Source organism: Dendropsophus ebraccatus, chromosome 4 (genome assembly GCF_027789765.1).
Source record: "Dendropsophus ebraccatus isolate aDenEbr1 chromosome 4, aDenEbr1.pat, whole genome shotgun sequence".
NCBI lineage: Eukaryota > Metazoa > Chordata > Amphibia > Anura > Hylidae > Dendropsophus > Dendropsophus ebraccatus.
Window position 1 is genome coordinate 66812842 of NC_091457.1, and position 14430 is coordinate 66827271.

Below are 14430 nucleotides of genomic sequence, written 5' to 3' on the forward strand. Positions count from 1 at the left end.
ACGGTTAAACCAGCATAGATATTCCATCCGTAGCCAGAAGAAAGACTTGCCTGTTCCTAATCATTTTACAGAGAAGGAACACTGCGAGAAAGATTTACAATTCATGATTATTGATCATATTCCTGGGGACAGAATCACTATGCTGAAAAAGAGGGAATTACTCTGGATTCATAAACTAAATACACTTCAGCCCAATGGCCTTAATGTTGAATTTAAAATAACAACAAAAATGTACAAATGATGGCTTGCTGTATAGTGGGAGTGTGTCCAGCTACCTCATGATACTTGCCTTTGTAGCTCTGTTATACCTTTTTACTTATATCCTTTCTCTTTTTCTAAATAAGTAAGGTCCATAAATTGTTGCCATTATAGCCTAAGGATGATGGATGTCACTGTTAGGCGTCTAGAATAAATAATCCGTAGCACTCGTTTTCATATGCAAAAAGTGTTCAAACGTTTATTTACAGCGTGCAGAAAGGTAAAGCCAGGTATATTGCAATAATTATTTCAGAAATGACACCTCATTGGTGTGAAAGCAACATAAGGTTTATGACGACTTGTGGACGTTTCGACCTAATCCAAGGTCTTTCTCAACGTCGCTGGGGTAGAGTGTGTTGAGGTGCGCTCCTAGCGCGATCCTTGTGGCGTATCACGCGCTGTGTGCCTCATAGTTGACCGTTGGAGTGGACATCTAGGGAACCTGGTGCACTGCTCCACAGTAGACGTGTAGACAGCAAGAAGTAGGGGTGCACAACAGGAGACCAAATTGTTGGTGCTCAGTACGGACGGGCTTCAACCCAACGTAATCCAGAATAAATAATCCGTAGCACTCGTTTTCATATGCAAAAAGTGTTCAAACGTTTATTTACAGCGTGCAGAAAGGTAAAGCCAGGTATATTGCAATAATTATTTCAGAAATGACACCTCATTGGTGTGAAAGCAACATAAGGTTTATGGCGACTTGTAGACGTTTCGACCTAATCCAAGGTCTTTCTCAACGTCGCTGGGGTAGAGTGTGTTGAGGTGATACGCCACAAGGATAGCGCCAGGAGCATTACATGGGTCATGCTATTTGCGTCTTTATTCTCAGGCCGCTCCATCATCTTATCACTCATTTTCATTTAATTCAGTAGGTGAACAGAAACATTTTCTTCATTTGGGTCTTGTGATATCATAGTGGCCCCTGTGTGTCTGTGCTGTCAATGGGGTCACTATTGTTTACTGATAATGATTATACAGCTTCTGTCACACAGTTATAATGGATCTGATAAGAGCATCCCTGACTGTATATTTATAGTCGATTATCTTATTTATAGAGATAAGGATTGTTACACTGCCCCACCCACAGGCAGAGATGGTATTGGCTTTAGCTGTCCATGTAATGCTGTGCTGATGCATTATGAAACTTATAACAGATATGAAAGGGATAGAAGTGGAACCTGAATGTTAAGATGGTGGCAGAGCAGAGGTCACATAACCCAGATACAGTAATGATAGTGTATGATAGCAGCAGAACTTGGAAATAAACAGATGAAACTGCAGGAATGGTGATAGGGAGTGTGCATTATATTGGCAGAACAATAAAGAAATCTGTCAGTGCTCCTTAAAGAGTAAACCTTGGCTATGAAGGAGCCTGTTGGGAAAGACTCCCTTTAGGGTAGCTTCACATGTACCGCATCACAGCTGATTTCACACTATGATTTCCGCTGTGAAAACCGCTGCAATACCCGGTAATATCATTTTCTATGGCTTTACCTACTCGCAGCAGATTTTTCCTTCCGCTGTGAGAATGTAAAGCCTCTTCCCAATTAACCACCGCTGCCAGACTAAGAGGTTACCTGCCCGCACTCCTGCTTGCTCCTCTGACATCCTGCTCAGCCAGGTTGCAGCGGGATAGTGCACTAATTGGCTAAACGGGACATCAAGGAGTCGGGAGCCTGAGAAGCAAGCAGGAGCTTTAGCAGGTAATGTATTAGTCTGGCAATGGATGATTAAGTGGGGATGTGTGAAGCTACCCTTAAACTGTTATGAAATGATTATATACAAACTGTGCTCAGTAATTTTTTTTAATGAATTCCTATCTGCAGTTTATCCAGCAATGCATTAAACCACCAGATGATTGAGATCCTGCTCAACCACTTTCCACAGCTTCCTCACTTGACAAAGCTCAGGTAAGACTTCCACTATTTTCAGACATTTACCTTCCGAGGGTCTGTCAATGCCCTATAACACGGTATATAGCTTAGACACCTAGGGGGACATTTATAAAGTCTGGCGTTTTTTACGCCGGGCTTACAAATGTCCCTGCAGCTCCGGAGCTCAGTGGATTTATGTAGAGGTGAATTGCCTCTACATAAATCCCAATCGCACGGAGCCTGTCCGTGCACAAATTTTGAAACCTACGCCAGCTCAGAGCTGGCGTAGGTTTCAGTATTATTTTTCATCCGGAAAAATGATGAATGCAGCACCCGCAGAGGCCGCGCCTGCTGTGCGTGCTGCCGCACAACCGTAACACCCCCTCTCCGCCCAACTGGCGACGGTGGCAAAAATATCATTTGCGATTATTTTTACGCCGATCTGCCCCATCTGCGCCTAAAGAATGCATTTACGCCTTTTCATACACGTCCCCCCTAGAGGACAATAGCAACCTTACCTCTTATTAGTCCTTGTTATCCAGACAGCAAGTAAAGAAGATGTTTTACATAATGCGGTGTCCATTGCAATATGCCTCCTAGACTCTACTGCAAAAGTACAGAGAGGAAGTTTATTGATGAGTGGTCTGGCCTAAGGAAGGGGAGTGATAGTAGAGATAGGAGAACAGACAAGTGGTTGGATGTATAGGTCCTGGGACCTGTAGCAGATCTACATTCTAATCTGCACATTTGGCAGATAACCTTCACAAAAATGATACATAAACATTACACCTAAAAACAATAAAACATTATCTTTTATAAAGTTATCTGGTCATAGGTAAATTGTTAAGTGCTTAAAGGGGTTACCTGGGTTTAAAAAAAATATAGTTGTTTTCCTTCAACAATATCACCATGGCTGTCCTCAGGTTGTGTGTGGTGTTATAAGTCAGCTGCTTTGACTTCATTGGAGTTGCAATACCACAAATGAAGTGAGGACAAAAGTGGGGCTGTTTCTGGAAATAGACAGCTGTGCTTTTCTATTCCTGGATATCCCCTTTTATCATGTGCCCTCCTTGACAGCCTTTCTTCTAGGTAGATAAACTTTAATTTTGCATGAAATTTTTCAGAAGACAGTGACATGGGTCATTATTAACTTTTAAATGATTTATGTTGCAATCAATCTTTTTTCCCTACTGCGTTCTTAGCATCAGTACAAGTGACCTTTCCCCAGGCTGTGTGCTTTTACTGGCCAGCTCTATCACCATCTGTGACCGCATTACAGAAGTTGATGTGAGGTAAGTAGTGACTTTCTGTATTACATTTCGCATTGTTATTCCCTGGTAGATTATTCATTTTACATACTTGACATCTGTTCCAATTGGCTATATTATCCCTAATATGACCTGTGGGCTGCCCTTCTGCCGACAGAAATATCAGCTACTGCAGAGCTAAAAGTGGAAGCATATGCCTTATTACTTCTTTGTGCTGTTGATGGGTGTCATAAATATGGGTCACCTTACAAGAAATATAAAATATGCCACAGCTATCTCTCCACTGGGAGCCTGACTGCTGAGAACTCCTAGCATGTGATTAGTACTGCTAGGCGGACACTAGGGCCATTGTATGTAATAACCTTCTCTAAACAATCTTTTACTTCAGGAATATTTGGGTATGGTGCATAGAGTAATGATGCTTTCTGATTGCAGATCTGCTGAATCTATCTGCTTACATTTACAAAGGCAGCAGAAGGCCAACAAGGTTATCTGCAGGTATGTAACACAACAAGTGATTATCACTCAAGCATCTGGAGAAATGCTATCACCCCCAGTGCACCGATCTGCCCAGCCAGCCCGTTTCTCCTAATAATTATCAACGCAGCAGACTGTCCGGTTGCAGGGCAGTGTTACCTAACCTGTGTCTCCGCAATGGAGTTTGTAGTTTTTCAACAGGTTGGAGGAAACTCTCCTAGGGACTAGCCGACTTATTTTAATCATGGGAGCCTTCTTGGTTTCAGGTAGAATTTGCATTGACAGAGACACAAATCTTTTAAAGACATGACTAATAAGCCTATAAACTGATATTCATTGCTCATTTTTATTCTCCAATAGTTCTAATACTTTCTTGCTATGTCATATGATAGCCACTAGAGGGCAATACATGCATTTTATATTTTCACAGTTAGGCCGTTATAACACAAAAAAAGAACGTCTATACAATGCATTAATAGATGTATGCTATTAAAAAATTGTATCAATAAATAGGCAAATATTAGCATGTGTCATTAGAGTTTGAGAATTGCTGAATCAGTTATATAGGCTACAGTGACATCATGGTGTTTTGATCCAATTTTGCACAACAGATTTCCCATTATATTATGTATATGTATATGTATATATGTATATTCATGTGCTAGTTGTGTGTTGTAAAATGCTTGAATAAGCTGCCAAAAAAGTTGCATAGTTAATAAGGTTGAAAAAAGACAACCAGGGCCGATTCCAGGTTTTCTGCCACCCCATCACACCTCAGATGCCTGTCACTGCGACATGCCAACCTCCCCCCCAGCCCCCATCACCCCCTCATCCACCTTTCCGGGCCAGAATCTAACCGCCCGTCGAATAACCACCCCGGCATGACCCCTGCCCTCCGGGTACCAAGGAGCAAAGCAGAGGCGAGTGATGCGGGTGACGTCACGACCGGACCTTGCGGGATGTGCAGACGTCAGTCACCGTGGGCAGCGGGACGGCAGGGACAGATGTGAGCAGCTGAGCAGGGCCATGGCTGATGTAATATTTGTTAAGTTAAGCTTAACAAAAATGACAGCAACAGGGAAGACTTTGTCGCCCCCTCAGGGACCACAGAATCTGCGGCCTGAGGCGGAATAGCCCTGAAGACCTACAGTATAACCCTACTGTGTTGATCCAGAGGAAGACAAAAACCCTTTTGAAGCAGATCCCAATTGCCCCATTAGGCACTTGTGGTCCTGTTCCTAGGGCAGCAGTGTTGTGGGGGGCAGCACATCAGTTATGACAAATCTTCATGGAAAATTCCTCCGCTTGTGAAATCCCCCAAATAGGATGTTAAGTTTGAGTGCCTAGGGCAGCATAAGCTATAAATATAAACCTTGTGATGGTGATGATGATGATGATGATGATGATGATGATGATGATGATGATAAAATATTCTCATCTTTCAGATTGAACAAATGTAAAATTGGGAAGAATGATATCACTACCCTCATGGCAATACTCCAGCAGAATCCCAACCTCTTTGAAGTCAGGTGTGTGTCTATGTGGAGGCTGCTTTATTTACAGTTCTTTATCTTATCAAATAGAATGAACACAATGACATTTTTAATGCATTCAGGAGTAAAAGCATCAGGGCACCCTGGGGCTCTGTACTGTTGTATGCGAAATATGTTTTGGGAATACACCCTACCTTAACTATACCCTGTATCACTGACCATATAACATATTTATTGCATATGTATCATATACTTTCTGATTTATTATGGCAAATTTCAGGATACAAAATTAACATCACAAAGAGCGATTTCTGGAGACCAGCCTGCAAAGAGCCTTTCCCTTAACCCCAGGTCATCATACACCTTTGGCTTAAGGCCCTATTACACCAACAGATCTGATGACAGATTATCTTCCAAAGATTTGAAGCCAAACCCAGGAATGGATTTGAAAAACGAGGAGAAATACAGTCTTTCCTTTATGACCCGTTCTCTGTTTATAGTCTGTTCCTGGGTTTGGCTTCAAATCTTTGGCCGATAATCTTTCGGCAAATCTGTTGGTGTAATAGGGCCCTTAGACTATAAAGCTATGTTCACACATAGTACCCTGTAAGTTCCACTCCTGATTTTGCCTACAAATACTGACCAAAATACGTTGTGTGAACATAGCCTAATACTGATTGTAGGCCAGGTTTTACTAGCCAGCATCAGTTTCCATTTTGTCTAATGCTTTTATGGCTAAATGAAGGTGAATATCTGCAGCCATAATAATGAATGAATAATGAATAATCTACCTGCATGCTTTCCCATATGTGTGGCCAGTGGGGTAGCTGCCATAGAGGCAGACCATGCAACTGCTACAGGGCCCATGCTTTAGGGGCGAAGCCTGGCCTGACTCCATAGTACTAGCTACAGCACTACTAGCTACGGCACAATTCCCCTGGACAGTGGCTTGCACCAGCACCCACCGGCAGGGGATGGTGTGTGTGTGGGGGGGGGGTATTGGAGTTGGCGGTACAGGATTTAGGGGCCCCATACAGTTTTTTGTTATGGGGCCACATGAGTCCTAGCTGTGCCCCTATATGTGGCAACTGTAAAGGGTGGAGTAGCTCAGGAAATGTTCAAATAAACTTTTATGATTATGATTTAAGACAATTGCCCAATACAATATTATCAAAATTGTCCCCTTATACAAAGCCTTGATCTCTTAATACAGACTGCCTGCCACCATCCTGGGAATGTGACAGTGGAATACAGGCTGGTATTTAGACCCTAACTGGAAAACACAGCAAATATTGTAAGGGTTATGTTAAAGCGAGTCTGTACCCACAATATGACCCCCCCAAACCGCTTGTACCTTCGGCAGGGGCGGATTAACTTTACCATAGGCCCCGGGCTGTTCACCAAGCCTGGGCCCCCCCACCCCACTGTAACTATGGAAGCACTAGCCTGGCGTTCATAGTACAGGATAGATAATGTCATGATGTCCTGAATTGTGCAAAATTGCCATAAAAAAACAGTGATTTTTTGCAAATCATGGCGGAAGTGTATCCAGGAGACAGTACACCACTGAAAGTATAAGTCTTTTTGGGTGGTCATGGGCCCCCCAGGAGCTCAGGGCCCCGGGCTGCCGCCTGAAACGCCCCTATTATAATCCACTACTGACCTTCGGATAGCTGCTTTTAATTCAAGATCTGTCCTGGGGTCCATTCCGCAGGTGATGCAGTTATTGTCCTAAAAAACAACTTTTAAACTTGCAGACCGTGCCAAACAGGAGTATCTGTGCCCTTACTTTGCACCACCCCTTCATCCCTCCTCCCCACCATCTTCATCATTAGGAATGCCACTGGGACATTTTCTTCATGAACACTGCACAGCTGCTTAACGATCCAGCCCATGTGCCGGGATGACACAGGTGGGGAAGAGGAGGCAATCTGCCTGGAGCATTCCTAATGATGAAGAGGGTGGGAAGGAGGGATGGAGGGGTGGTGCAAAGTTAGGGCACAGATACTCCCATTTGGCACGGGCTTCAAGTTTAAGGCTGGGTTCACCCTACGTATATTTCAGTCAGTATTGTGGTCCTCATATTGCAACCAAAACCAGGAGTGGATTAAAAACACAGAAAGGCTCTGTTCACACAATGTTGAAATTGAGTGGATGGCTGCCATATAACAGTAAATAACGGCCATTATTTCAATACAACAGCCGTTGTTTTAAAATAACAGCAAATATTTGCCATTAAATGGCGGCCATCCACTCAATTTCAACATTGTGTGAACAGATCCTTTCTGTGTTTTTAATCCACTCCTGGTTTTGGTTGCAATATGAGGACCACAATACTGACTGAAATATATGTAGTGTGAACCCAGCCTAAAAGTTGTTTTTTAGAACAATCATTGCATAACCTGCCGAACGGACCCCAGGACGGATATTGGATTAACAGCAGCTATCCGAATGTACAAGTGGTTTGGGTAGGGGTTTCAGATTGTGGGTACAGAGTCACTTTAAATATCATCTTTTTATCATGAGACACTGATCTATCTGATATGTCTGTATTTAGTGCAATAATCTCTTTACAGCTTGTGCTCCAATCATCTATCAGAGGATGGCATTCTGCAGTTACTTTCTTCTGTTAAAAATGTTACAGAGATCAGAGCCAGGTAAGGGATCATGCTTTCACAAAACTACTATGAATGTGAGTTATGAATTATGTTCCATATAGTTAACACATGGTGGAAAGAAAATGGAACATATGCTTATAACAATCAACCAGGGTAGTCGAGATTTAGAAGTATAAGAAGTAAGGTCAGTAACACTATGTATAAAATGATTAGATATGTACAATGCAGATAGATAGGTGCAATGATAGATATGTAAAATGATAGATATGTATAATGCAGATAAATATGTACAATGAAAGATATGTACAATGATAAGTAGCTACAATGATAGATATATACAATGCAGATAGATATGTACAATGATAGATATGTATAATGCAGATAGATATGTACAATGACTAGATATGTACACTACAGATAGATATGTACAGTGTAGATAGATGTGTACAATGATACATATGTAAAATGATAGATAGGTACAATGCAGATAAATATGTATAATGCAGATAGATAGGTTACAATGATAGATGTGTACAATGCAGATAGATATGAACAATGATAGATGTGTACAAAGCAGATTTTGAAAGTTATAATGACAGTGACACATTAAGAACAGCATCAATTCCTCTAGGTACAACTGCACACAGTTTATAAATAGAGATGAGCGAACGTGCTCGTCTGAGCTTGGTACGCGAGCAAGTATTAGGGTACTCCATGATACTCGTTACTCAGAGAAGCATCTTGCGATACTCGAGGAAATCTCATCTTCCGTTTCCTGTAAGTTTGCGCGTTTTTTTTCCGCAGCCAATAAACATGCAGGAGACTCTTTGGTACATCCTGCGATCACGTGGGACCCATACATGTCGATAGCAGCGATTGGTTGGCCAGATCAGATGACCCTACCATATAAAAGTCGACGCCGGCAGTACTCGATTCAGACGTATGCTGTGAGAGATTAGGGACAGAGCTGCTGCTGGTCAGGGAGAGTGTCAGTGTAGGATTTAGCGTTCCAGTAGGCAGGGTATACACTCACCGGCCACTTTATTAGGTACACCTGTCCAACTGCACGTTACCACTTAATTTCTAATCAGCCAATCACATGGCGGCAACTCAGTGCATTTAGGCATGTAGACATGGTCAAGACAATCTCCTGCAGTTCAAACCGAGCATCAGTATGGGGAAGAAAGGTGATGTGAGGGCCTTTGAACGTGGCATGGTTGTTGGTGCCAGAAGGGCTGGTCTGAGTATTTCAGAAACTGCTGATCTACTGGGATTTTCACGCACAACCATCTCTAGGGTTTACAGAGAATGGTCCGAAAAAGAAAAAACATCCAGTGAGCGGCAGTTCTGTGGGCGGAAATGCCTTGTTGATGCCAGAGGTCAGAGGAGAATGGGCAGACTGGTTCGAGCTGATAGAAAGGCAACAGTGACTCAAATAGCCAACCGTTACAACCAAGGTAGGCAGAAGAGCATCTCTGAACGCACAGTACGTCGCACTTTGAGGCAGATGGGCTACAGCAGCAGAAGACCACACCGGGTGCCACTCCTTTCAGCTAAGAACAGGAAACTGAGGCTACAATTTGCACAAGCTCATCGAAATTGGAGAGTAGAAGATTGGAAAAACGTTGCCTGGTCTGATGAGTCTCGATTTCTGCTGCGACATTCGGATGGTAGGGTCAGAATTTGGCCCCAACAACATGAAAGCATGGATCCATCCTGCCTTGTATCAACGGTTCAGGCTGGTGGTGGTGGTGTCATGGTGTGGGGAATATTTTCTTGGCACTCTTTGGGCCCCTTGGTACCAATTGAGCATCGTTGCAACGCCACAGCCTACCTGAGTATTGTTGCTGACCATGTCCATCCCTTTATGACCACAATGTACCCAACATCTGATGGCTACTTTCAGCAGGATAATGCGCCATGTCATAAAGCTAGAATCATCTCAGACTGGTTTCTTGAACATGACAATGAGTTCACTGTACTCCAATGGCCTCCACAGTCACCAGATCTCAATCCAATAGAGCATCTTTGGGATGTGGTGGAACGGGAGATTCGCATCATGGATGTGCAGCCGACAAATCTGGGGCAACTGTGTGATGCCATCATGTCAATATGGACCAAAATCTCTGAGGAAGCTTCCAGCATCTTGTTGAATCTATGCCATGAAGAATTGAGGCAGTTCTGAAGGCAAAAGGGGGTCCAACCCGCTACTAGCATGGTGTACCTAATAAAGAGGCCGGTGAGTGTATACTAGCAATATAAACAAACAGCCCTTTTCAGGGCTTAAAAGCTTTTATTAATACTATTACTACAGACTGCTGGCTGGGAGTTGCAGTGCTGCTACCGCGATTTAACCAGCACACTGTGGTGACCGGCTGCTGGCAGAAAGGGGGCATTCGGTGTTGCATACACACCCCTAAGAAGTGCTCAGTGTACTCCTTTTTGATTTTGGGGCTGGTGGTCCTGCTGTACTGCACTGTATAGCTGGGATTTGTAGTGCATCCTGCATAGAACTTACTCTTACTGCTCATTGTATTGGGGTGACAAAATGTGTACAGTTGTTGTCCATACCAGATAGCACCGTCAAGCCCCCCTAAACTAGTGGACACTACACTGTATTGCTTCTGTATTACTTCTAATGGTTCTCTGTGTCCTCACTGCCATGCTCTGACGTCACACTACGTCTGCGGAGGAGCAGGACTGGTTGCCGGGGTCCCGCCGATCGGTCCCCCGCCAACCAGCCAGCTGTTTTATTTTATTTTTTTGGTCTAGCTGTGGCCGGGGCCCCACTACCCCCGGTCGAGAGGCATCAAGTGTACTCTTGATGGTGAGTGAGAGCAGGCCTAGCCAGTTAGTTGTCAGCACCCGGGTTCATGTCCGCTACATATCCCAGCCCCTGTACTCACTCCAATTTTTGGGTGGGCTCACTTGCTTCCTCACTCACTTGTAATGGCTCTCTGTGTGCTGAATGCCATGCAGTGTCTGGCCTAGTTTTGGGAGCCTCACTTGCTTCCTCACTCACTTGTAATGGTGAGACAATTGCCAGATCCTGAAGGATCAAAGTCAATTTCAAAATCAAAAAAGCGGTGGGGGGAGAGGTAATGAGTAACATTATGCAGGGAATGTTACCCCAACTGCTACATTCAAATTGAAAATCTAAAGGGTGGTGGGGGTAGGAGTGGGGAGTTACGTGATGCAGGGAATGTTACCCCAACTGCTACAGGAGTGGGACTGGTTGCCAGGGGCCCGCCGATCGCACCGCCGCCAACCAGCCAGCTGTTTTATTTTATTTTTTTCTTGTCTAGCCGTGGCCGTGGCCTCACCACCCCCAGTCGAGAGGCATCAAGTGTACCCTTGATGGTGACTGACAGCTGGCCTAGCCGGATTGTACCGTACAGCCCCCCCAAAACTAGTGGGTACTACACTGTATTGCTGGGAGTACATCCTGCATAGAACTTTACTGCTGGCCCATGTGTTCAACCTAGTGTTGCAGCTGTTTCTTAAGACCTACCCCAATTTGGCTGACTTGCTCACCAAGGTGCGGCGCATCTGTGCGCATTTCTGCAAGTCAACCACGGATGCTGCCACCCTTAGGGCAGTGAAAAGGCGCTTGCAACTGCCGGCTCACAGACTGCTGTGCGACGTGCCCACGAGGTGGAATTCCACCTTCCAGATGGTAGCCAGGGTTTACCAGCAACGCAGAGCCATTGTGGAATGCCAGATGTCAACCTCGGTTTTGTCCATTTCAAACCAAATGATTTGTGGTCCATATGCCTGCCTCTGCCATCCATGTTGACTACTGGTGTACCTGCCCTTGCCTCCTTTTGGCTGGGCCTTAACTGGCATCCATGTTGACTACTGCTGGGCCTATAGTTTACTGGCATCCCTAATTTTGCCTCATTGTTTTGTCTATTTCGTACCAAATGATTTGTGGTCCATATGCCTACCTTTAGCATCCATGTAGACTACTGGTGTGCCTGCCCTTGCCTCGTTGGTGCTGGGCCTTAACTGGCATCCATGTAGACTACTGGTGTGCCTGCACTTGCCTCGTTGTTGCTGGGCCTTAACTGGCATCCATGTACACTACTGGTGTGCCTGCCCTTGCCTCATTGTTGCTGGGCCTTAACTGGCATCCATGTAAACTACTGGTGTGCCTGCCCTTGCCTCGTTGTTGCTGGGCCTTAACTGGCATCCATGTAAACTACTGGTGTGCCTGCCCTTGCCTCATTGTTGCTGGGCCTTAACTGGCATCCATGTAGACTACTGGTGTGCCTGCCCTTGCCTCATTGTTGCTGGGCCTTAACTGGCATTTATGTAGACTACTGGTGTGCCTGCTCTTGCCTTGTTGTTGCTGGGCCTTAACTGGCATCCATGTAGACTACTGGTGTGCCTGCCCTTGCCTCGTTGTTGCTGGGCCTTAACTGGCATCCAGGTAGACTACTGGTGTGCCTGCTCTTGCCTCGTTGTTGCTGGGCCTTAACTGGCATCCATGTAGACTACTGGTGTGCCTGCCTTTGCCTCGTTGTTGCTGGGCCTTAACTGGCATCCATGTAGACTACTGGTGTGCCTGCCCTTGGCTCGTTGTTCTCTGTGTCCTCACTGACATGCTCTGACGTCACACTACGTCTGCGGAGGAGCGGGACTGGTTGCCGGGGGCCTGCCGATCGCGCCCCCGCCAACCAGCCTGCTGTTCTATTTTTATTTTTTTTGTGTAGTCGTGGCCGGGGCCCCACCACCCCCGAAAGGCATCAAGTGTACCCTTGATGGTGAGTGCTGACTGACAACTGGCCTAGCCAGTTAGCTGTCAGCACCCCGGTTCATGTCCACTACATATCCCAGCCCCTGGACTCACTCCAATTTTTGGGTGGGCTTACTTGATTCCTCACTTACTTGTAATGGTTCTCTGTGTGTTCAAGGCCCTGCACTGTCTGACCTAGTTTTGGGGAGCCTCACTAGCTTCCTCACTTACTTCTAATGGTTCTCTGTGTGCTGAATGCCATGCTGTGTCTGGCCTAGTTTTGGGAAGCCTCACTAGCTTCCTCACTCACTTGTAATGGCTCTCTGTGTGTTTAAGGCCCTGCAGTGTCTGGCCTTGTTTCAGGCTGAATTTTTGGGTGGTTCATGATAACCTACCTGTGTTTTGATGGTTCCCTGTGTTCTCACTGCCATGCTGTGTCTGGCTGAGTTTTTGGGTGGTCCCTATTCCTACCTCTGTTTTAACCAGGCTGTTGCACAGAATTAGGCATAATGGTGCCATTAGGCAGCCTCAGAGGCATGCATACATGCTGCGCCTGCTGTTTCCTGTCCATTTCCGTTGTGTTTCCAATAATTTCTTAGGTTCACAGGTTTTCACACGACCTTCCCTCTACAGAACTTGGGTCCCCTCAAAAAATGCTCGAGTTTCCCATTGACTTCAATGGGGTTCGTTACTCGAAACGAGCACTCGAGTATCGGGAAATACTTGGCTCGAGTAACGAGCACCCGAGCATTTTAGTACTCGCTCATCACTATTTATAAAGAAACTCAGAAGTTGTTCCAAATATCTTGTAACCACAGATCATCTGTGGCTAAAGGGTGTTCAGATTCTTCTGTCTCTTTGATTAATTCCAGACAATGATATTGAGATGAGGTCACTGTGAGGGGAAATCATTACTTCCAGATCTCCTTGTTCTTTTTCACACTGAAGATAGCTCCTAATGACATTGGCTGTATGGGGTTGTTGTCCTGCTGCAGAATTAGGGTATGTTCACACTGAGCAAATACGGCGGAATTCCGCCGTGCTCAGTGTCCCAGTGTGAGTGAATGAGAGGGTGCACTCTTCTCCGCTGCCGCTCTCTGAAAAAGTGACATGTCACTTCTTTGAGCAGAGAGCTGCGGCTGCAGAGGAGTGCGCGCTCTTCCATAGACGGGCTATGGCACACTGAGACAGGCGGGATTCCACGGCAGAAAGGTCTGCTGCAGAATTCCGCCTGTTTTACTCAGTGTGAACATATCCTTAATTAATCTGGAGCTAATCAGACGCCTGATGGTATTACATAATATGAATCTGCCTGTATTTTGCAGGATAACATAAATCCTGACAAATTCCCCCAAACTATTTGCTGAAATGCATCCCAAAACTTGGAAGGACCTTCTGCCATAATTCACTGTTGCCTTCAGACAACATTATAACAACATTATTGTACAGCCCTTGGGTAAAAAAAAAACAACCTTCCGTTACAGAAGTGTTCCTAGAAGAATCCATGCTGTTTTGAAGTCAAGTTCCACACCAATTGTTTGATTTAATTTAGTTTTCTCTTTTCTCATTGTATTTTTTTATCCCCTTAAGGACCAGGCCAATTGCCACTTTTTCGTTTTTCCCTCCTCGCCTTCTAAGACCCATAACTCTTTTATTTTTCCACCTACAGGGCCACGTTTTGCTATTTTTATTTGCAGTAAA

The 14430-nt window shown here is 44.8% G+C and overlaps 1 protein-coding gene across 2 annotated transcripts in view; it reads left to right on the top strand.

Moving 5' to 3' along the window:
• NLRC5 (NLR family CARD domain containing 5) overlaps positions 1 to 14430 on the top strand; it is a 106048-nt gene that overhangs the window by 47609 nt on the left and 44009 nt on the right. For both annotated transcript variants that reach the window (XM_069966002.1, XM_069966003.1), the window contains exons 22-26: positions 2088 to 2171; positions 3338 to 3427; positions 3839 to 3901; positions 5326 to 5409; positions 7950 to 8030. In XM_069966002.1, the coding sequence (XP_069822103.1) occupies positions 2088 to 2171; positions 3338 to 3427; positions 3839 to 3901; positions 5326 to 5409; positions 7950 to 8030 (402 nt within the window). The remainder of the gene's footprint in view (positions 1 to 2087; positions 2172 to 3337; positions 3428 to 3838; positions 3902 to 5325; positions 5410 to 7949; positions 8031 to 14430) is intronic.